Source organism: Misgurnus anguillicaudatus, unplaced genomic scaffold (assembly GCF_027580225.2).
Source record: "Misgurnus anguillicaudatus unplaced genomic scaffold, ASM2758022v2 HiC_scaffold_29, whole genome shotgun sequence".
Lineage (NCBI taxonomy): Eukaryota > Metazoa > Chordata > Actinopteri > Cypriniformes > Cobitidae > Misgurnus > Misgurnus anguillicaudatus.
Window position 1 is genome coordinate 10216079 of NW_027395279.1, and position 21504 is coordinate 10237582.

General features: G+C 36.9%; 2 protein-coding genes and 1 long non-coding RNA gene across 5 annotated transcripts in view; all 3 read right to left on the bottom strand.

The window, feature by feature from the left end:
- Positions 1-306: 306 nt before the first annotated feature.
- LOC141362735 (erythroblast NAD(P)(+)--arginine ADP-ribosyltransferase-like) lies at positions 307-1733 on the bottom strand. Its single transcript, XM_073864936.1, has 2 exons — positions 1677-1733; positions 307-1588 (listed from the first exon to the last, which is right to left on the bottom strand). The coding sequence occupies exons 1-2, from the start codon at positions 1731-1733 to the stop codon at positions 863-865; spliced, it is 783 nt and encodes a 260-aa protein (XP_073721037.1). The 3' UTR covers positions 307-862.
- A 1355-nt stretch (positions 1734-3088) lies between these two features.
- The window catches only part of LOC129423980 (NAD(P)(+)--arginine ADP-ribosyltransferase 1-like), a 37785-nt gene continuing 19369 nt past the window's right edge, over positions 3089-21504 (bottom strand). Inside the window, exons 1-2 of one of the 2 annotated variants that reach the window (XM_055180525.2) lie at positions 4535-4611; positions 3089-4444 (exon numbers count right to left, since the gene is read on the bottom strand). In XM_055180525.2, the coding sequence (XP_055036500.1) occupies positions 3707-4444; positions 4535-4591 (795 nt within the window). In that variant the 5' untranslated portion in view covers positions 4592-4611 and the 3' untranslated portion in view covers positions 3089-3706. Of the gene's footprint in view, positions 4445-4534; positions 4612-21504 lie in introns of those variants that run through there. The other variant, XM_073865088.1, reaches the window with a different exon arrangement.
- On the bottom strand, positions 12742-15421 carry LOC141362888 (uncharacterized). 2 transcript variants are annotated; one of them, XR_012368446.1, is made up of 5 exons: positions 14974-15421; positions 13965-14108; positions 13478-13812; positions 13120-13221; positions 12742-12872 (listed from the first exon to the last, which is right to left on the bottom strand). It is a non-coding gene; the product is annotated as an uncharacterized lncRNA (long non-coding RNA). The 2 variants fall into 2 exon arrangements; XR_012368445.1 differs by having other exon boundaries at positions 13478-13825.

A 21504-nucleotide genomic window follows, 5' to 3' on the forward strand; every position in this document is an offset into this window, starting at 1 on the left:
TAATACGAATTGTTATCAATCTGTCAAAAACCTAGTTACTACACTTTAACTACCATGATTTAATCATCGCTTATCAATCACATTATTATAATTGCATGAGGGCGAGTAAATGAATGACTACTTGTCACGTAAGTGTTCCTGTAGCTCAGCAAAAAGTCATGGTTTCCAACCCAGGGAACAGGTATACTGATAAAAAAATTATAGTTTGTAATGAAGTCTCTTTGGATAAAAGCGTCTGCCAAATGCATAAATATATATGATAAGAATTTGACACAAAATATACATTTGAAATATTTTATTTGGTTTTTGTAACAAATTCAAACATAGCATGAGAAACCAGACAGCAGAGTAAAGCATTAAACCTAAGTAGTACCGGTTAAGATGACTCATCAGGGTTATCAGGGTTAGTTATCAGGGGTAAAGCTGTTAAAATAAGAACTATATACAAAAAAATATAAATGTATTTATTTATTCTACTGTACCTACTTTATTTTATCTTGTCAAGAGATGAGTTGCTACAACAAATGAAGTTGACTTATTTCAACTATATTTTGTAATTTTTGAAAACTCATTTCAAGGTAAATAATAGTAAATTAAAATGACTTGTATATCCGATTTGATTAAACTAAACAATTTAAGGCAGCAAAGATTTTTTTACAGTGCACGCAGGCGATAGAACAGCTAAATATACAACAAATGCATTTAACTCTGCATATAATCGAGAAAAAACCTAAATGATTATCATTCAGATAAACTACTTAAAGCTGCAATCCTTAACCTTTATAAAAGCCATGCTTAAATTGAAATGAAAATATGTAAAGGCTGATCAGTCAGAGATAATGACATTGTGCTATTTAATTTACTAGATCACTGCACAGTTTAAATTACTTTTTATACCAGTGCTCTTCAACTCAAACACAGTGTTACACCAGTCACCCTTCTGACCTGTCCTGATATTAGTGACTTTAAATTTCTCATATGGGGGAATCAACACCTCTTTCTGATTAGGAAACTGGGAGTATTTTGACACATCAGCACCGTGACAAGTCTTGATTTCAAAACAAGTCTCGATTTCAAAACAAGATTCAGTTCCAAAATTAGTTGTTACTTCACGATCAAGAAAAGAGGACGCAAATGAGCCAAAACGAATCTCTGTGTTCTTGGCAAAATGATATTTAACACTGGTACCACTAAAAGTTGACTTGCATTCCTGTTGCGTTATCTTTAGAGTCTGTATTGCTCGTGTCAACCAAAAATGAAGCGAATACCATTTGAATGTCTTGTCTTCGTATTCCTGTTTACCGTTCTTAACATCCTTATTGAATTTACTGTATACAATACCACCAGTATACACAGAAATGGCAATTAAATGATTTCTTTTCAGATTGTCTTTTGGTCCAGAGATGTTATTTTCACTGTTTTCCCAAACTGTTCCAAAGCCTGCTATGTTAGCATGGATTTCTTCAGGTAGATATTTTGTCGTCACCAATTTTTCCATTTTCAATGTACAGCCATCATACAGGTCATCAACTGAATCCTCTGCCATATTTAATGGATATTTCGATCTTTTAATACGCAGTCTGTCATCCTATATCCAATGATAAACATTCTAATATGCTTAGTAATAATGTAATCATGATTGTATACTAATATACAGGCTCTTAATTCAATCTTACCTGTCCTAGGACAACTTTAGTGGTGACAATGAGAATAAGAGCTGCAGTGGTCAACATCCTGATTTAGTCTGAATCCTCAGATGAACAACGAATGGAGATCAGGTATGAATATAATACAGCGAAGAAGCTGCAAATGACAACAAATACAACATTGTGTTATAAATCCAAAATCTTTGCACAATAGAAAACAGCACATCACAACTTTTTATAGTTTTAAATGTACACATGAAGATGCATTCAATATACTTTATAAAGAGCCATTTAAAAAAAGCAAAAATATTTCTTTAACTCAAGCGTTACCTGCCCAGACAGCAGACGACTAGCGTGAATGTCTAATAATATCTGCAAACTATTAGTTAAAATTCACAGGCATCTTTGGTGGACAAAATCATTTACAGTAACAAACCTTTTCAGATGTTCAGACTTCAGGTGATTTTGTTCCAGTTCAGTGAAGTGGATATGATGTTGAGATCTGGCAATGAGCAAGAAACTAAGAGGGTTTTATACTTTTGAAAGTAGTAGGCGGGTTAAAGGTTTCCAAGAAAATGACATCTGAATATTTAATGAGTATTTTTTTATAGTTATCATCTGTATAATGAAGGCTAGATGTCTTACAGTGGAGTCTCTAACGTCATTGCCTGGCAGCCATCTATCTCAGACAACTTGTAGCATTGTGTTTTAATGGTGCAGGTACTTTTAAATGACCATAACTTGCTCAATTTAAAAATCTTATGAAAATGATCATAGGATGGTATGGCCAGCAGCCATATCACCCTGTAGCCCAAGACTGGTTGCACACTGAAGCTAAGTAGGGTTAAGCCTGGTTAGTTCTTGGATGGGAGACCTTCTGGGAAAACCACGTTGCTGCTGGTAGAGGTGTTAGTGAGACCAGCAGGGGGTGCTCACCGTGTGGTTTGTGTGCGTCCTAACACCCCAGTATTGTGATAGGGACACTATACTTTCAAAAAGCACCGTCCTTCGGATGACAAGTTAAACAGAGGCAGGGGCGGACTGGCCATCTGGCATATAGGTGCATAAAACCAATGACCAATTCATTTGAAAGATCCTTCTTTTTAATTTAAGTAAACACACTTTATTTACTAATTCATTCAGTGACTTAACATAATTACACCTGAAGATGGCGATCAATGAACATTCCCTGGCCATATGCATAAGGACACAACATTTTAAAATAACAAATAATAAAGAGTAAAATTGTATTGTGTAATAATTCTAAGAATGATGTGACTTTAATCTTATTTCCAGACTTTGGTTCATAAGGGTCCCTTAATGTCTTAACTATTTAAAAATGCTGGATAGCTGTCCTAACATAGTTAGGAGTGACAGCAAAGAGGCAAATATGATACCGTATGAGCACCAAACGACAATAAAACTGGTCTAGTCATTGTGTTTTATATAGTCATGCTCAGGGGCGTCATGCACCAATTTTTTTTAAGGGGGCACAGTGTCAACAGCTCACAGAAATTTGTGCATACACAGACATCAAACGAAATATTATAGAGCTTTCAGTCTTTTCCATGGCACTTACATTTCTAACAATCTGAAAACCCCTGCTTTCATGCAAAAACCTCCAAAATAAGAGTGATGACTAACTTTAATATCAAATACTGTTCAATCGGAATAATGACACATTTGCATCATTTACGTCCAAAACGGCATGTTTTATTTAAGTCTTAATGGCTTGTTTAATTGTGTCATTAATGCATTTTGCACAACAACTACATTATCATATAAAATTAATGTAATTTTAAATCCATAAAGTATATAAACAACAAAAATGACATAAGCTATAGCCACGTGATTGATTTTAATGTTCAATAATGATTTTAACAATATGTTTAGATAAAATTATTAGAGGAACGCATTTTTGAATAAAATTTTACCTCATGTGAGCATGTGAGATTGCATTTAATTCTGAACAATTATCTCTTAGGTAGCCTACTTAAAGCTGCAATTTGTTATGAAAGCCATGCTTAATATAAAGAGAAATGAAAATATGTAAATGCTGATCAGTCAGAGATAATGACATTGTGATATTTCTTGAGCTTGACTGATGCCGCTGCACAGTTTAAGTTACTTTTTACACCAGTGCTCTCCAACACAAACACAGTCTTACACCAGTCATTCTTCTTTATAGCAGTGACTTTAAACTTCTCATATGGGGGAATTAGCACCTCTTCCTCTTCAGGATAGTCAGAGTATTTTGACACATCAGCACCTTCACAAGTTTTGATTTTAAAACAAGATTCATTTCCAAATTTCACAGTTTTTTCACGTTTAAGAGAGGAGGATGCAAATGAACCAAAACGAATCTCTTTGTCCTTAACAGTGTCAATAAACTTAACACTGGTAGCACGATAGGTTTCCTTGCAGTTTCCTTGATTTTTCCGCAGAGTCTTTATTGCTTCAGTCAAAAAAAAGTGAAGTGAATACCATGTATATTTCTTGTCTATGTATTTTTGTCTGTCAGTCCTAACATTATTATTGAAATCTTTATATACCAAATCACTAGTGTACACACTAATTGCAATAAAATGGAACATATTCAGTTTATCTGGTCTAGGGACTTTTTCTATCCCAAGCATCCAAGCTTTCCCAAAATTTATGTTAGCACAGATTTCTTTTATTAGATAGTCTCCTTTTACTAGAGCTGACATGTTCGATTCACAACCATGATACCAGTCATCAACTGAATTCTCTGCCATATCTAATGGATATATCTGTCCATCAAGAGACTCTCTGTCATCCTATAGCAATAAGAAATAATAACATAACATCATCAGTTAAAAATTGTTTAAACAGTAATATACATATACAGTCTCATAATTCAGTCTTACCTGTCCCAGGACAACTTTACTGGTGAGGATGAGAATAAGAGCTGCAGTGGACAACATCCTGATTTAGTCTCAATCCTCAGATGCACAATAAATGAAGATCAGGTATGAATACAATACAATGAAGAACAAAAGACAAAAAGTACAACACTCTGTTACAAATAAATTATCTTTACACAATACTAAACTGTGCACATCATATCTCATCTTTTTTGATTAATTAAACATTTTGTAAAGTAAATTAAAGTGTATAGAAAGTAAAGATATCATACCTGTATGCATGAAGAAAGAGTGGCAATGAGGAACAAACTGAGTTTTATACTTTCTAAAAGTAGTAGGCGGGTCAAAGACACACTAAATACAAAGAAAACATTATCAGTTCTTGAGAAAACTGATCACACCTGAATATTAAATGAGCATTTGTTTCACAGTTTATATTACATCTGATAATTATATTACCATTATATTAAAATATATACATTAATAAATAATACAATAAAAGTCAATGGTGCCTCTACACTCTTAGAAAGGATGTGTTAATTTCAAATCATTGTGCGGTAATCTTTTAACACATTATGGGTCATTTTGTGTTAAAAGTAACACAAAATGTGTTGTTTCAATAATAACACAGAGATGGGTGGATTCTGGGACAACACAGTTAGTGTGTTGTCCCAGAATCAACACTAATGTGTTTTTAACACATTCGTTCTAAGAGTTTAATCGGTTTAATTACAAACATTACTCAAAATATCTTCCTGTTCATCAGACCAAAGAAATTCATACAAGTTTGTAACAACATGGTAGCGAGTAAATGATGATAGAATTTTCATTTTAGGTGAACTATCCCTTTAAGAGGTCTTGCTTTAGGTATCTTTAGGTATCTCTTTTCATTTAAAAATTATTTTGTCCGTTACTCAAAGATAAGCAACAATCTGTGACAAAGTGTTTTCTTGTGTTTTCTTGTCCAAGCACATGGCTTATGACCTTCTTTGTACTGTGTTCTGTGTTTGGAAGCACATGGCCATTGACATTAAGATCCTCCACTTGTTGTGAGCTAAATGTAAACGCATACTGTAGATAACTTCAGTGTGGCACAGGTGTCAAATTACAGCATTCTTTAAATACAAGTCCGGTATTTCACACTTAAAGCCATGTTTCAGATTGTTTCTGATGAAATAGAACGGTTTTGACTGAAATTTGAACATATGATGCTGGCCCGAGAATTTTCGGGTGATTCTTGTATCACCCCCCACCTCTATAATGGCTACATAGATGCACTGGAACAATCCTTCCTAAAATGCATTAAACTCTCGTTTACAAGGATGTGAAACTCACCGAGTGGTCAGGGGTGTTCACTGATATGCTCACACAAAAATCACTGCAAAAGATGCTTTCCAACAGGTTTTATTGTAGTTTTTGTCCAACTCCATTGACTTGTATTAGTTGTGCTGTGAGGTACAGTATTACTCCGCCGCTGGAAACGTTGTTTGTATTTTTGCAATTGGCAAAGGTGGATTATCGTCACCAACTGGGCTGAAGTGTCTATTATTTAAGCTATCAACGGAAGAATGTACAGGTGTGAGGCATTTGGAAAATAGGTTCACAAGTTTACAACCAAACGGCAAAACACCTGTTGGAAAGCATCTTTTGCAGTAATTTTTGTGTGAGCATCAGTGAACACCCCTGACCACTCGGTGAGTTTCACCTCTTTGTACACAAAAGTTTAATGCATTTTAGGAAGGATTGTTCCTGTGCACCACCTGGTACCCATGGAACGATGCTTGACCTTTTCTGCTCTGCAGCAGATCTTACAACCTCTTTTTTTTTTTGGTGCAGAAAGGGTTGTAGACTCCCTTATCACCTTCTGACACAGCTCTGCTAGTTGCTGACACATCTCTGCTGGTTGCTGACCAAGCTCTGCTGGTGGATGCTGTGAAATGTCAGTGGATGCTATTAATAATAGTATTTGTATTTTATTTATTAACATTTTATATTCGATTTTTTTAAAATAAACTTGATTGAACTAGATAAATATTATCTCTCTTAGGTTATTTGGTCATTTTTTGTGTATTTCTTACCTTCTTCCACTGTATGTTCTTCCTCTGTCATTTCCACCAACTCCTTTAAAAGCTGGCCTTTGTTGTCATCTTTATCTGTAGCTCCTCCAAAGCGGTCCCTCTATCTTGAGTCAAGAAGAGTGGCCTTTCTCAGGAGCTCTTGAAGTAAAGCAGACTTATACTTTTCATCACACATTTTTTCTTAATGTTTGCTGTCAAAATTGTGTTCTTGCAACGTCTTCATTTTAAAGGTCCAATACAGGTTTCACTGAAGACACAGTCACGTAATTTTCCCCGGACAGAACATCTGTAAAGCCACAGGTTTTAGTGCTGTATTAATGGACTCAAGAACAGACACATCCTGCCATGTTGGGTTAAGGTGTCCATGTTTTCTGTCATCAATCAGGACATGTCTGATTGCAGGAAGTTGCTCAAGAATTATGTTAATCTTTTTCTGTTTTGTACCCCATCGTGTGGAGACATCCTGAGAAAATATGAATACAAAATTGTTTGCTATCTTCTTAATTATACAGCCTAGAAAACTAATCTAAACTGACCCATTTTCCAGGTCTCTTTTTTTATCCAGCTCATGCTGAAAGTGCTTACCAGCCTCCTACAAAGTCCTAGGGCACGGCCCATGCATTCCTTTTCACTTGCTATGGCAGTTACAGCTAAATGGAGATTATGGCCAAAACAGTTAAGCCATGGCCAGCCCAGTTTGGCTACTGCAGCAACAATATTGGCACCATTATTCTCATCTAATGCCCAATCTGTTAATATGGAACTAAGACAAGTGTATCAAGTGTATGGTTTTATGGAGCCTGTCTTGTTTCCAGACACTTTGATTGTAGGGTCCAGCCAGTTTTAAGGTAATACTGTCAAGCTCATGTAATGGGGTCATATTAGAACTTGACCACATGTTTGTAATGGCAGCAAAAAAATCTATTCCATTCAGATCCTTGATTATAGAATCCTTCACTTCCCTGTATAAATTTGGAATTGCTGTTTTGGAAATGTACATTTTACCTTGAAGTTAATAATGCCAGCACCCCATATGTTCTCTACCCTGTCCAGGTGCGTGAACCAGCTTCGCCGATGATCGACGTAAGAGTCCTGGTGGACATTAAGGAGAGCTTTGTTCCCGCTTCTGCTGCTGAGGGTGAGCACGGCCGGGAGACCCACCAGCTCTGCCCTGGCCCTCCGGGTCTTTGGCTCCTCCAGGCTCCCCGCACGGCTCCGCCCAGGACTCCTCCCTGCCAGCTTTCGTTTCTAGCATCCGTCCCCAGGGTGGGTAAGGTATGTCCAGCAACCTGGCTCCTCCCACCAGCAACTCTACCCTGGGGCCACCATCTGACTGGTTTCTGGCTCCTGCTTCAAGGTCAAGGTAAACTTTATTATCCACAAGTAGGAAATTCATATGGTCAGCCTACTGCCTAACAATAAAAACATAAATACAGAAAACATTAAAACATTTAAACATTAAAAACATAAAAGAACAAGGTCCAGACCAGGGGCGTCGCTAGACCCCTTTTACTTGGGCACGTGTCCCAGTGTAAATCTTATGTGCCCCAGTGTAAATCTTAAGTAAAAATTTTAGCAGTTATCTAGTGTATTCATTTACAAAGATAATCGCAGCAAAAACCGATCTATATGCATTGTAGTTATGTTTGTAACAATGCAGTGTGTTTTTATGCAGTCACACTTGTAAAAGCGCCGCAGCAGTCGCACTGACGCATGCACACACATGTCTTCCTTGTTATGTGAAGTCCCCCCTTCAGAAATACGTAACAAGTTCTGATTGTGTAGTTTGTTTAGTGTGCTGTGATTCGATAGCAGCTTAGCTTAGCTGTAATGGTTTTGTTATGTGTTCTGGTTGTATTCTGTGTATTTTCGTATTTTGACTTTTATTTTGACATCCTGTTCTGTTCTGGCTTTTATTTTGAAATACATCCTGCCATGTTTCACTTCACACTTCCTGTCTGTTTGTATAAAGCCACTTCCTGTACTCCAGTTCAAGGCTGATTATTACATCGCCACATCCTGTTATTATCTGCCTGTTATCTGTTAATCTGTTTTTGTACCTGTTATCTGTTCCTGTGTCTGACCTGAGCCTGTTTATCTGGATTTTGCCTGTATTGCCGCCTGCCCTGATATTGTGCCTGTCTTTGGATTCTGATTTTGGATTTACCCTCTGGATTTGTTTGCTGGCCCTTTTTGGGATTTTACAATAAAACACCTTTTGCATATGGATTCTCATCTCACTCGCTTTCTTTAAAGCACCCCGTTACATTAGCAGAGCCGTTTGAGCCAAAGCTGGTGACTGACGTATTCCTGTGGGTGGAGTTTAGTCAACAAACTGTTTTACTGACGTCCGTAAAGCAGGAAATGGAGGGCTGTAGTCCAAACCGGCCATTCGTTGTAGGCTTTTAAGAGAAATTCTATTGAAGAAAATATATCCTCTGGCAGTGAACTTTGAGCTTTATCATTTTACAGGTATTATTTATGCTATTATAGCAACATTACACACTAACTAGGGTTTAAAAAATGATATCAGGAAGAACGTGACCTTTAAGGGAGGTAAGATAAACTACATCCTCACCCAGTCAGGTCTCAAACATTAGAGGAAAAATCTCAGGAAACCCTCTGTCAAGTCTATTAAAATGCATAGTTGCTGAGAAAATCAACACATGTATGTGATATTCTGTTCTGTATTTTCAGATATGAAATTAATATTTAGCTCACTAGCTTTAGGACACTACATAAACAGTTAGCAGTGACTGAGATTATTTTAGTAGCAGTCATAAAATGACTTGTTTCTTGAACTATTGTTATTGTAAAAATGTTCTTGTAAAAAGTTATTAATCATTGTAATTATTGTATAATATAAAATGCAAATATGAAAGTAAAATATTTCTCTGCTGCCATTATTTCCAAATATTTATGCCACCAAACATGTTAATAATGTTAAGTATAAGAAGATGATACTAAAATATTTTTAAATAGGCTACATGTTATCTTTCCCAGTGCTTTTTACAGTGTGGGAATAGTGGCTTAAGCAAAGAAAATTGTATATAAGTGTTGCACACAGCAGGCTTTAAAAAAAGTCTAAAAAAATAGGGGGCCTGTGCCCCAGTAGAGCTTTATGTCCAGCAACGCCCCTGGCCCAGACAGACAAAACAATAAACATTGAAGAAACATGACAAGCATGTATGAATAAGTAAACTAAACTAGCTGAGTGCTGTTAAACAGCCTACTGCCAAACCGTAAAAACATAAATACAGAAGACATTAAAACATTCAAAAAACATAAAAGAACAAGGTCCAAACAGGCAAAACAGTAAACATTGAAGAATCATGACAACCATGTGTGAAAAATAAACTTAACTAGCTGAGTGCTGATACACAGTATGCTCATATTTTAAAATGCCTAAGAGTTTTTGAGTCTATTGTTGTACAGTCTAATTGAGGCACAAAAGACTTACTTTACCTTGTGGTCCTAATTTTCCTTTGCAGAAGTCTGCCACTTCACCTGTTGCTTCTTAAGAAACTCTGATGAAGAGGGTGGGTCGGATCATTTAGAACAGTAATTCTTAAAGTGTGGTCCACCAAAAGATGACCTAAATTAGGCAAGTGTTTACAGTGCTTTATGTGGCCCAAAAGAAGTGCAGGTACTCTATTTTTTGTTTTGTTTTTTTGCTGACTCGACTCCGATATTAAAGGGGTTTTATATTTAGCAGTCAACAGAGACATTGTAAAAAATACCCTTAGAAGAGCTACTGTTAGAAAGAGCTATTATTGAACATAAATAAAATGTGCAAAAGGTAGATATGTGAGTAAAATTGTTCAGATAGATAGAGCTTAAAAAAACTTTAAAATGACACCAAGACCATGATCTATGGGTTCAAGAATAACAAAATACTGGGCATTTGAAACTAGAAAGTTTATTTTGTCCCATTGTTTTTCATTTTGTGGGTGGTAAAACTACTTTGCGTGTCGTTCAAATTCATTGAATTTTCGTTCACTTGTAGTTTAGCAATTAAACTAAATGTCTATTACAATTTCAAGAATGTTTTTACCCTGCACATCGCCTGAGGAAATCCGAAGTTGCGTCAAGGGGAACCAAACTGTATGCAGTGATATAATTCTAGCTTGGTGGGATGTCAGGCAGCGAGTCCTCTGATTCTGACCTTGTTCTTTTACTACTCAGAGCAGGGGCGTTGCACAAGATCTCGGGCCCTATGCATAGGCAGTCCTGATGGGCCCCCATGCCCCACCCCATAATATATTCCAGACTTTTCAAGGGCCCTCTCTTTCTTTGGGGCCCTGGTAATCAGTACTGGTTTTACCCCTAGTTCGACGCCCCTGACTCAGAGTCTAAAACAAGGAGGGCATATTAAGTGTTCATTGTATTTTAATTTTAACCGAGCAGCTATGGTTGCGCATTTTACACACAAACACACACCTCCCCAGACCTGACTGACAGCAGCAAAAGCGGCGCATGCGCTTTTAACTTGTAAACGCAAGGGTGTATGGGTAATGTAGTCTGTTCTCTCAGTGGGATGAATTAGGAAGCATACATTTTAAAGGCGCTCTGAAAAGCGGCAGCGCAGCCAAAGGATTAAATTAAACAGATGTGCAAATGAGCATTCCTGTACGCCAAAAGCACCTTCTGGGAGCACGGAGAGGTGGTGGTACGCTCAAGAGCTATATTTGGAAGTGGCGGTACTGAGTACCGGCGCGTTCCAGCCCACTTAAAGCACTGAGTGTTTATACAATCGTCACTTATTTAAGTAGATTTTTAATGCACTTGCGAAACTGTGATATCAGCTCTTGCCATTCTGTTTTAATAGCGTAAAAATGGATCGGTGGCTAAACCAAAGAGGAGTCAAAAGAAAAGATCAAGCATCAACTGAAAGCAGCTAAAATCCACAGATCTATTAGTTTTTTAATGTACTAGTTTTTGTTTCATGTGTAAAATCCCTGTAATTTCAGTGATTTAGGACATTTAAGGGGAATAGTTATAGTTACATAGTTACAACCATAGACTTCATATACCCACCACCTCAGTTTTAAACAACCCAGGCTCATTGGAAATACGTTACTCTACCTACATTTTTGCAAAACCTAAAATACGTAGCTGAAAGTACATTTCCCTGCACTTTTTGGGTGAAACGTCCACTAGAGGTGCTATGTGGTATACAGCGAGTCATACTTGGCCCGTTTCAGATGCATGTTTATTAAAGTTTATAAAAGGGACAATGTTAATGAAGGATGTTCAGACTTGTCAGCATACACTCATTTTGACATCAATTAGTAATTATTTCCATGTTTTTGAGGTGCCAAGAGCACATATCTTCTGGATCGCACTTCCTCGAGGTATGGTAACATGAGCCACATGAAGTTTACAGCTCTGTTGTTTATCAGTTTCTTATACAAGTTAAGGTTTTTAATATGGTTCGTTTCCAAATAAACTGAAAATGTCCTACTGACCTTCATTTCTATTTTGATTATATTGTTAACTTCTTAATAAACCTCAAACAAACGTGTACATTTGTCCTCACATTCTTTACTGTAGTTCCCTCCTGCCTCATTATGCAGCTCATTATGCAGCTCATTATGTGAGCCTTTGTTTGCTAGCTGTCAATCAATCCTTCTCGCATACAGCCACTCTAAACAAAAAGTGTCTTACAATTTCTAAATCAATACATTGTTTTATGTGAATAAGTAGGCAGGATGATTTTCACATCATTTTAAAGAAAAAACTCTAGGCTACTAGATTCTGTTTAGGAAAGTCTTGTTAAAACAAGTTTAGTATGGGTTTTGTGAACTTATATCAGTGACTTAAAATTTTTGCTTTTTTAAAAACCACGCATAAACCTTTTTCTCTGAAAAATACAAACATGTACATACATGTAGCTCATATAATATTTTAGCTCAGTTTGTGCTGAACACAGTGGTATGAGACACTTGCCATTATTGTGTTTTAAAGCAACTGAAAAAAGACCAAATGTAAGAGCATGTCAGAACCTCTGACAGTGTCCCAAAATGGTCGGACCCCAGAGCATCCTGCAAACACAGAAAATATTATGTCACCATATTATTCCCCCTATTTATTATATGATTATATAACTAGTGCAGTATTGCACCTGCTAGTGCAGTTGTTTTACCTGCTTTTGACTTGGGTTTTGTGGTCACTGCGATCCTAGAGAGGAAGGCATTGCACTGTTCCACCTCCTCTCCTAGTGTTAATCCAGCAACATCCTGATATGCCATACTCCATTTCACCTGGTTAAAAATTAGGAAAGAAAGAAAGAACCAGATGTTTGCAGATGTTTAATTTATTTTCTATCACATAGCAACTTTTCCTTACCTCACATTTAAAATCATGGGCTTTGGTATGAAATACTAAAAGGAAATGAATGTTAAGAAGGTGTTGGAGCTCACATCTATGCTAAATTGTTGGGAATTAAGTATGAAAAGATATTAAAGATTCTGCTTTAACAGGACAAAACAAAGTTCTTTACATTCTTACCATTAATTGTGACCACAGCAATTGTCTTTCCTGGACAGACCCTTAATGACTCTGGTGAACAACCACAGATTTTGTCAGACATTTCCACAGGTACAAGCCGCACTGAAAAACATCATACAGTAGAGGACAATTAAGATCATTTCTTTTGACTGAGTAACATAAGATTGTAATGGATCAATAGTGGTGAAGCACATTGTTGAAAAAGTACATGAGAATGTACATGTTTAAAATGCTGACTGACACGGAGTATCCACATACATTCAACATCAAACAAAAAGGTATAATTGAGATAGTAAAGCATATTACTGTAGCTTAACTATTCTGAAAATGATATATGATGTACATACACAAAACTTACCACAATGGGAAAGAGCCGTATCCACCACAACAGTTGTTAAAGGCAATGGCTGGAAGAATTCAGCAGTCATGGCATCTATGCTATGGAGGACATGTCTGGTGTGCATGACGACGTCACATTCAGCACAGAAGAAGGGGCGAGGTCGACAGTCACAACACTGGATAACAGCTGGACTTCTCCCACAAACATTTTCTTGTGCCACAGCCGTGTTCAGCAGACGGGGTCTCTCTGCCCTCCACCTCTCTGAAAAGAGACTTTGACTCCAGTTTGAGGAAGCCAGAAGAGGATCTCTTGGTGTTCCAGGAGGTGATGCCTCTGAGAAATTGTTCAGTGATCTTGTAGAAAACACTAAAATAATTAAAATACTGTAGTATACGAAAACAATACTTTTATATTTCCCTTTATACATATATATTTACAGCATCTAATTGTACTTCATGTGTAAAAGGTCCAGTATTCAAGCTAATAAAAGAAACTATGTATTTACATTATAACCCACTGTCATATTCTGTATATGTACAGATATAAATGATCATTTAAACACACTGAAGTACACCAACAGTCTCTGGAGCAAAGCCCACCTCACAATGAGTGTCAAGAACTTTGGGAGGATCAGTGGTCCGAATGTGATCTGCTTAAGAGGATTAAAACAACACAATGCAACATTTATATATAACATTCAATATAATATACATATTTACAAATTCCAACTTGTCCCAAGGCTAGTGGCACAGTCTGGTTACAGTCTGTAATGGTGCAAGCTCACTGTTAAACATTATAGCTTGAGAGAAAAACTAGAACACTTTATTTTCCCAAACCCTAATGTTAACAGTCCAATAACTGTATGGTTATCTATGCGTCATGCAGATGATGACAGCAAATAAGAATGCTCAAATAGAACCGATTATAAAGAAAGCATCTGATTGGCTATTGACAATAGCCTTAGGGGTCAATCACACCAAACGCGTTTTAAACGTGTGGAAACGCAAGGGCGCAAATTGCTAGGCAACCACAGATGCAACTGTCATGTCAATCAAATATTGAAGCGTGAGCACTCTTTTGCTATTATGACAGATATTAGCAGAAACTTTACAAAGAGGGCACTTGCTCTGGCCTTGATGCGGGGTGAAAGTGCACAAACATGCAGGAGATAGTGAGTGACCCCGTCACTACAACGGAAGGCCTGCCTCTCCCCTCATTCAATTGGACAATGGAAAGACGCGAATGACGTCAGACGCTTTTCCGCTCTCAGCTCCTTTAAACAGCACATGCTGCGGCCAGCAGCAAAAAACGCAAGGCGTTCGGCGCAAATAAACAGTGTGCATAACACTCACTGCCCATAGAATATCATTCAAAAAATGCGTCTACAACTGCCATAAACACGTTTGGTGTGATTGGCCCCTTAGAAGTAGAAGTATTCATTCATTTTATACACCTGTAAGTACCCAAACAGTGTAGATCCTAAAAATATATTTTAAAATGTAAACAATACTGACCTTTCCTTGGTTGATTACTGCTTGACCTTGCATAGACAATATTTCCCATCAATGTCTCTTTTCTCTAATGCACCCTCGACTCAGGTGTCTTCACTGGCGCTGCTGCTTCCTCTTCTTGCAGCTCACCAAGAGAGTCATCAGGACTTTGGAGCTCATCCTTCAGTTCTTGACCATCAACCAAGTTATCCAAGATCATGAGATATTATTGGAGCTCTGAATGGATGGACATGTTGATGGGCAGAAACACAAACAGAAAGACTCACAACAATGAGAACAACAGATAAAACAAATATAAATGTAAACAGAGAGTGCTACAGTGAGACTGACAAGTACAGTTTAACAAAACACATGTGACTATTAAAAGTGCCTTTGTTTTTGGTTTGTTTGTGGTGGTGGGGGTATAAAGAGTTTGAAGCTTGCAAATTTGAAGGACATAAACAGAAAATAAGTAAATAACTAATAATACACACGCGCACTCACGCACGCACACAAGTCAACATAATAACTTAGTCTTGTCATAGGAAGTAGCTAGGTAAAGCTGCTTTTTCCGCCTGTACTTCGAATTCATGGACGATGCCGGACTTTTGTGCTGCGTATGGATGTTAGGGCTACTAGCACTATGCATTACAGTTATAAAAAGTAAATTTGCATAATATTAAAACTTGTATTTTTTCTGGACTAAATGCTAAATACATATCTGACTGTTGAAACGAACCAAAAGAAAACAAAGAAAATCGCGTTCATGACGATTTATGGTGATTTTATTTCTGTTACACAATTGCCTACAATGACGCTGAAGCGAGGTTCCCCTGTTACAAAATGGCGGCTGTAGTTGACGCATTCGGTCCAATGAACTGCCGTAGCCAAGGCGACATCTAGTGTACATATCTATGCTCAACTTACCGAGTGGAATATCGCAATGGACATGGGGATCGTCTCGTTCGATGACGTCAGAGTTATTAAATTACAGGATTTTAAATAAACAAATTAATAATCATACAACACATAAATTAATCAAACACAATCGCAGTATAGTAAAATGTATATTTATATCTATATTTGTTAACATCAACGAGCCTCTGATAAAAATTATTTACCATCCAGCATGGTACGTCTAATCAAAGCTACCTAATGGCCGTTTCACACGGTACGCGGTAAGCGGCAAAATCGCCGCGCGGCTTTAGCTTTTCTCTTGTATTGGAAGCGTTTTGTGCAGCATATAGTGCAAATATGTTTATCTTCAACGGCGCCTGTCATGAAGTACCATGTCCGGAGAAGGAATAGGATTTTGGGTGCACGAGCAAGGCATGTGGACCAACTCCGCTTCACCTCTGTAACCGCCCCCATTTTGCCGCTTCCCGCACGTCTCCTATTGAAAAAGAACTAAACACTCGCGGTTGCCGCGTACCGTGTGAAACGGCCTTAACAGTTAGATGAGCAGAAAAAACGCTTAAAATGCTACTCTCACGTGCCGTGGAGCGTTGTTAAAGTCACCTCTGAGTGTTGTTTTACCTGCAGATGATCGCTGTTTTAATAAAACTCCTCTCTGAATGTTGTTTTACCCGCATTTGAGCGTAAACTCACCGCTGAATGCTACTGAACCTGCAGCGTTGTTTAACTCACCGCAGACCGCGCTAGCTGATACCTATTTGAGATCAGACTGCGCAGTCCCGGCGCCATGGGCGGGCTTTAGGGGGCCGGGCCCGCCCTGTGAGTCACTAGTGCCCGCCCTGGACGAACCTGCGGTCTCCCTTCACCTGTTCACCAGCTCCATGTTTTTATCAATAGGCCACTGTTATTAATTAAAAGTTATTGTTTTGTACACATATAACTCATGAATAAAAATAAAAATGTGTTTGGTCTGATTTAAAAAAATATATATATTTTAAACGAATTTGATTGGTTTGTCAGTAGTGAGCGCGGAAATGTTTGGTTGTTTGCTAAGCGCGCCACCGCTTAATGTTAAGACACGATTGAGTGCTGCCTGCAGTGAGACTGACACGTTATGGTTCTGCTGTGATCTTTCACTATTTTCGCTGCTGAAACAACAAAAACAGTCAACATTGCGTCTAAAATGTAAGTGGCTTAATATTAATTACTTGTAGTGAACTGTCATTAAATCTGTCACATTTTCAACCGTGATATGATGCTGCTTAACTGTATCATGTTATTAAAAAATCCACATTTTTACCGCAGTATGTTCAACCCACTTTGTTAACACACTTTGTGTTTGCTGTGCTTATTTGTTTAACTTTGCGTTTTTACATTATGCACTTTCGGTCGCCGTTGATTAAAGGATGCAGAATCATCATCCTGTTTTGGTGATTGTTATTGGCGTTTTTTTAATCAGACTAGGCTACTTGTTCGGTCGAGCAAGTAAAATTCTCTTTCACTTGGCCTTTTAAAAAATCCACTTGCCTCTGATATTAACCGGACAAGCGTTGATGTCGAGCCCTGCGACGTGTTTTATTTGCGTTTAGATTGCTTCAGTAAGCTAGGTCCAATCTTTACGACTTCTCCGTATTGCGTTAATGGAGAGGTATGTTAGTTCTTCCTCGCTTTTTTGTCCACTTAATGCATAACTAATGATATTATGCATTGCAGTGACGTTGCTCTCATTTGTGCCCCCCCTAAAAAATGAAATGCCCGTCCGTGAATTTGTGTCTGGCGCCGGGTCTGAGACTGCGAGCGAATATTAACATTTAAAACCCAGTTGAATGGCCAGATAAATATGATCCGGGTCATAAAAGAACAGATCAATTGAGATTATGGGGGTCAATAAAATATATTTTTTGTACCAGGGTAATTAAAGCCGGGTGTCCACTGCTCACTAACTTGCTGTACGTTTCACCGAGTACATAAAACAATCACCTGACTGAAACGTACCGTTACGTTCTGGCAAAACTTTATTATCTTTTGATATTATCTGTTCGGATTAACAGTTACAGTTAACTCATAGCCTACTCGAGTCTCGGTAGTGAGACACCTAGACACATGTAAAATATTTTGTCTGGCTGTTCAAGAATAGTTTGCCATATAGTTTTGTGCGGTTTGGTACGTATTACGTAATCAACGCAATATCATTATTGTGCGATTCCCTGCCGTTTAATTTCATCAAAACACAAAAAACGAAAACATACAAATGCATTTTTATTATAAATTGTTCCGTTTGCGAGGCAATACCATACTCTTTCGGTAACTTACCTCGAGTAAGTGCGATGACCTCGAGGATGTGCGATCCAGAAGATATGTGCTCTTGGCACCTCAAAAACATGTAAATAATTACTAATTGATGTCAAAATGAGTGTATGCTGACAAGTCTGAACATCCTATATTGTCCCTTTTATAAACTTATAAACCCTAACCCTAACCCTTTTATAAACATGCATCTGAAACGGGCCAAGTATGACTCGCTGTATACCACATAGCGCCTCTAGTGGACGTTTCACCCGAAAAGTGCAGGGAAATGTACTTTCAGCTACGTATTTTAGGTTTTGCAAAAATGTAGGTAGAGTAACGTATTTCCAATGAGCCTGGGTTGGTTTGAAAGCACATGGCCATTGACATTAAGATCCTTCACTTTTTTAAGCTACATGTTTACTTCACACCATAGGTACAGGTGACTGTAATGTTCAATTACAGCATTATTTTTATTATTTATTTTCATTCTTACAGGTGCAACAACATTCTTATTAAACTTCTCATACACCAGATCTAATAATTGTTAATGATTTGGAAAGCTCAACATGACAAAAAGTAGACAGAGGGCATTGGATGTAACCAGGTTTAACACTTTCTGTATCTCACAACTATTTTATATATTAATAAAACATAATGATAAGCCAATTTGGCCTGCTGTCAATAAATAGGGGCTAAACTTTGCCACAGGAAATGAACAAGCAACAGTTTCTGTCCGTGGTTTGACAACTTTGTCTCAGGCACGAATATAACATGAGAAACTTTCGGAGAGTTGAAATACTGTAATACAGCAAAAAAAAAAAAAAAAAAAAACATGACTTGAAACGTCAGCTTAACACTGCAACGGTCAGTCAGCAAATTACATTTTATTTCAATAGCTCTTCTATGAAGGTATGTGGTTTGTAGCAAAGCAGCCTTATAGAAATATCTATTGAAAGATAAAAGATCATATTCTCATGATTTATATCATACAATAGATATTATACAAAGTCTTATGGAGCAAGTTCAGATAAAATGACTGAATAGAGTAAATTGTGTGTTGTTTTGAGAATTGAACATGTAAACGTTATTGTAAATCTAAGTAATTGAAGATCTTAGTTGTTTGCCAAAGACTTTATTAAAAACCAATAAAAGTTTACTCGTAATCAAATCCATGATGCAAAACAGGGCCCTGACACATACTTTACCAAAAGTCCATTTAAAGCAAGTTATCGTAGTTCGCTCAGGTTGCAGAAACATACTGTAAATCTAGATTTCTGTAACAAAAACACAATTTTTTATTAAATTTATTATTAAAAAAAACAGCCATTTTTAAAGTGCAGGTAAGACCAGCTTGATCAAGTAAATTTCTCCTTAAATTAAGTATTTCGAATCGTGTCTCTCCATCCTTTGAAAATTCTGGTCATCCTAGTTTAACATCAAATTATTTGGAATGGTTATAATTGTATAGTATGCAGGTTTGTATCAAATATTTGTAATCAAAACATTACTTAAAATAAAGTGTTGTTAAATTATCATAAAGCCTATGATGAGAATAAGTATATCATGTGGTAAGAATGGTGAGAGACTATGGTTAACAAGAAGATAAACATACAGGTTCAGCATAATACACTGACGTGACACATTGACAAAAGAGGAAGGAAAAGGTTTTTGAGGTGTATTTTTTTCCCAAAAAAATGCTTTTTAGTCATTTTAACATCTGTTTTAAACCTGGTTATTCTAAAGTATAGATATCACTAAAGTATTTTACTAAAGTATAGATATCCCAGTACTGTATTAATAAAGGTTTGCAAGGGTCATCATGGTTATCTGTTATCATGGTTCTGTTAAATTTTTATAACAAATATTTTCTGTTGTGCTTTGAAAAACATCTTATCATTGTGGCCATACCAAAACAAGCTAAAATCACATGCTTAAATGACCGGCCCCCAATTTTTCACCCATCCTAAGTGTTTAGAGAGGCTTATCAGACACCCACATTTGTTCTGTAATGCCTGATTCATAAGATCCTCTACAGTTTACCACAAGATGATAAACAAGCAAAACGTTTTGTTCGCGGTTTGATAGCCTTGTCTTAGGCACGATGACTGTCGAAAGAAGCTTTTTTAATGTACAGAACAGAAACGGATTATGACTCTGGGCTCAAACACCCCTCAGCGCCAGTGTTGTACCATCATCCAGGATGTACAATTGTGCTAAAACAGCATGTAAAATGCACACAATAATTACTTGCATGCCGAAAATTTTTAGATCCGGTGATTGTTGTTACCAGAAAAATGTGGAGCGGTGTGCGTTTTTCTGTATTTTAAGATGAATTTAAAAAAAGATTTTTACAATGTTTAAAATAAAAACATATATACAGAATATAAGTTTAGTGTGTTGTGAATATTTCCTAATTGTACGCCTTTTGTGAAATTGTGGCATTTGGTAACACTTTACAATAAAAACATTTATTATTCTTGTTAATGCAGTTGTTCATTTCAAGTTTTGATTGAAGTACAGAGTCATTCTGACACAAGGTGTCACTGTGGCCTCAAAGCTTCAGCACTGGCACTCTGAGATTGATTGCTATGTCTGAGGTAAAACACTCCCCCCTCATTAGCATACAAACAAAAAAGTGGAAATATTAAATGTAGAAATAAATAAATATGGAAAAATTACAATTATACACAAATAAGGAAGTAAAAAATACTCATGTATTTTTTTTTATAAATTTCTTTGTATATTTATTGTATTTGTTAATGTTATTCACTTTTATTTAAACTTTACAAACTTGTCTACTTTTCTACAAACACAAATGCAGACATGGTTTTAATGTTTTAGTATTACCAATCTGTTACGTTCTGCTTGGTCATCTGCATTTTTTTGGATCAGATTCTGCTCGTATTGATAAAGTAGTAAAGATGATATTAACTCCTGTCAGCATTGCATTGTGAGCTGATCTTCCAAAAATAGTAAGGAGCGTCACATTTCCGGTTGAGAGAGAGGACAGAGGTATTCAGGCCAATCACAACATGCTGGTTAGCTGACCAATCAGAGGACACTGAGCCTTTCAGAATGATGAGCTTTGTACAAAATCAATGTATTTCAGGGAGGCAGGGCATAGAGGAGCAACAATAATGTGTTTTTTTGAACCACAAACCACGCAAGCACATTGTATTACACAAAATAGCGTTATTTTAGCAATGTAATAGTTTCAATTTTATTTCAATAGCCCTTGACACAATTGTTCATTTTACCAAAGTAGCTTCACATAAAAACACAAAAAAGCAAAGAAAAAGTTTAACATGCTGTATTTTTTTACAGTGTATGTGATTAAAAGAAACATGAAAC

Excerpts from the sequence above, each read along its gene's own strand:
- LOC141362735 (XM_073864936.1), bottom strand. The coding sequence starts at position 1,733 with ATGTTGACCACTGCAGCTCTTATTCTCATTGTCACCACTAAAGTTGTC. Across the intron at positions 1,589-1,676 it reads CTAAAGTTGTCCTAGGACAG|GATGACAGACTGCGTATTAA; the intron begins GTAAGATTGAAT and ends CATTGGATATAG.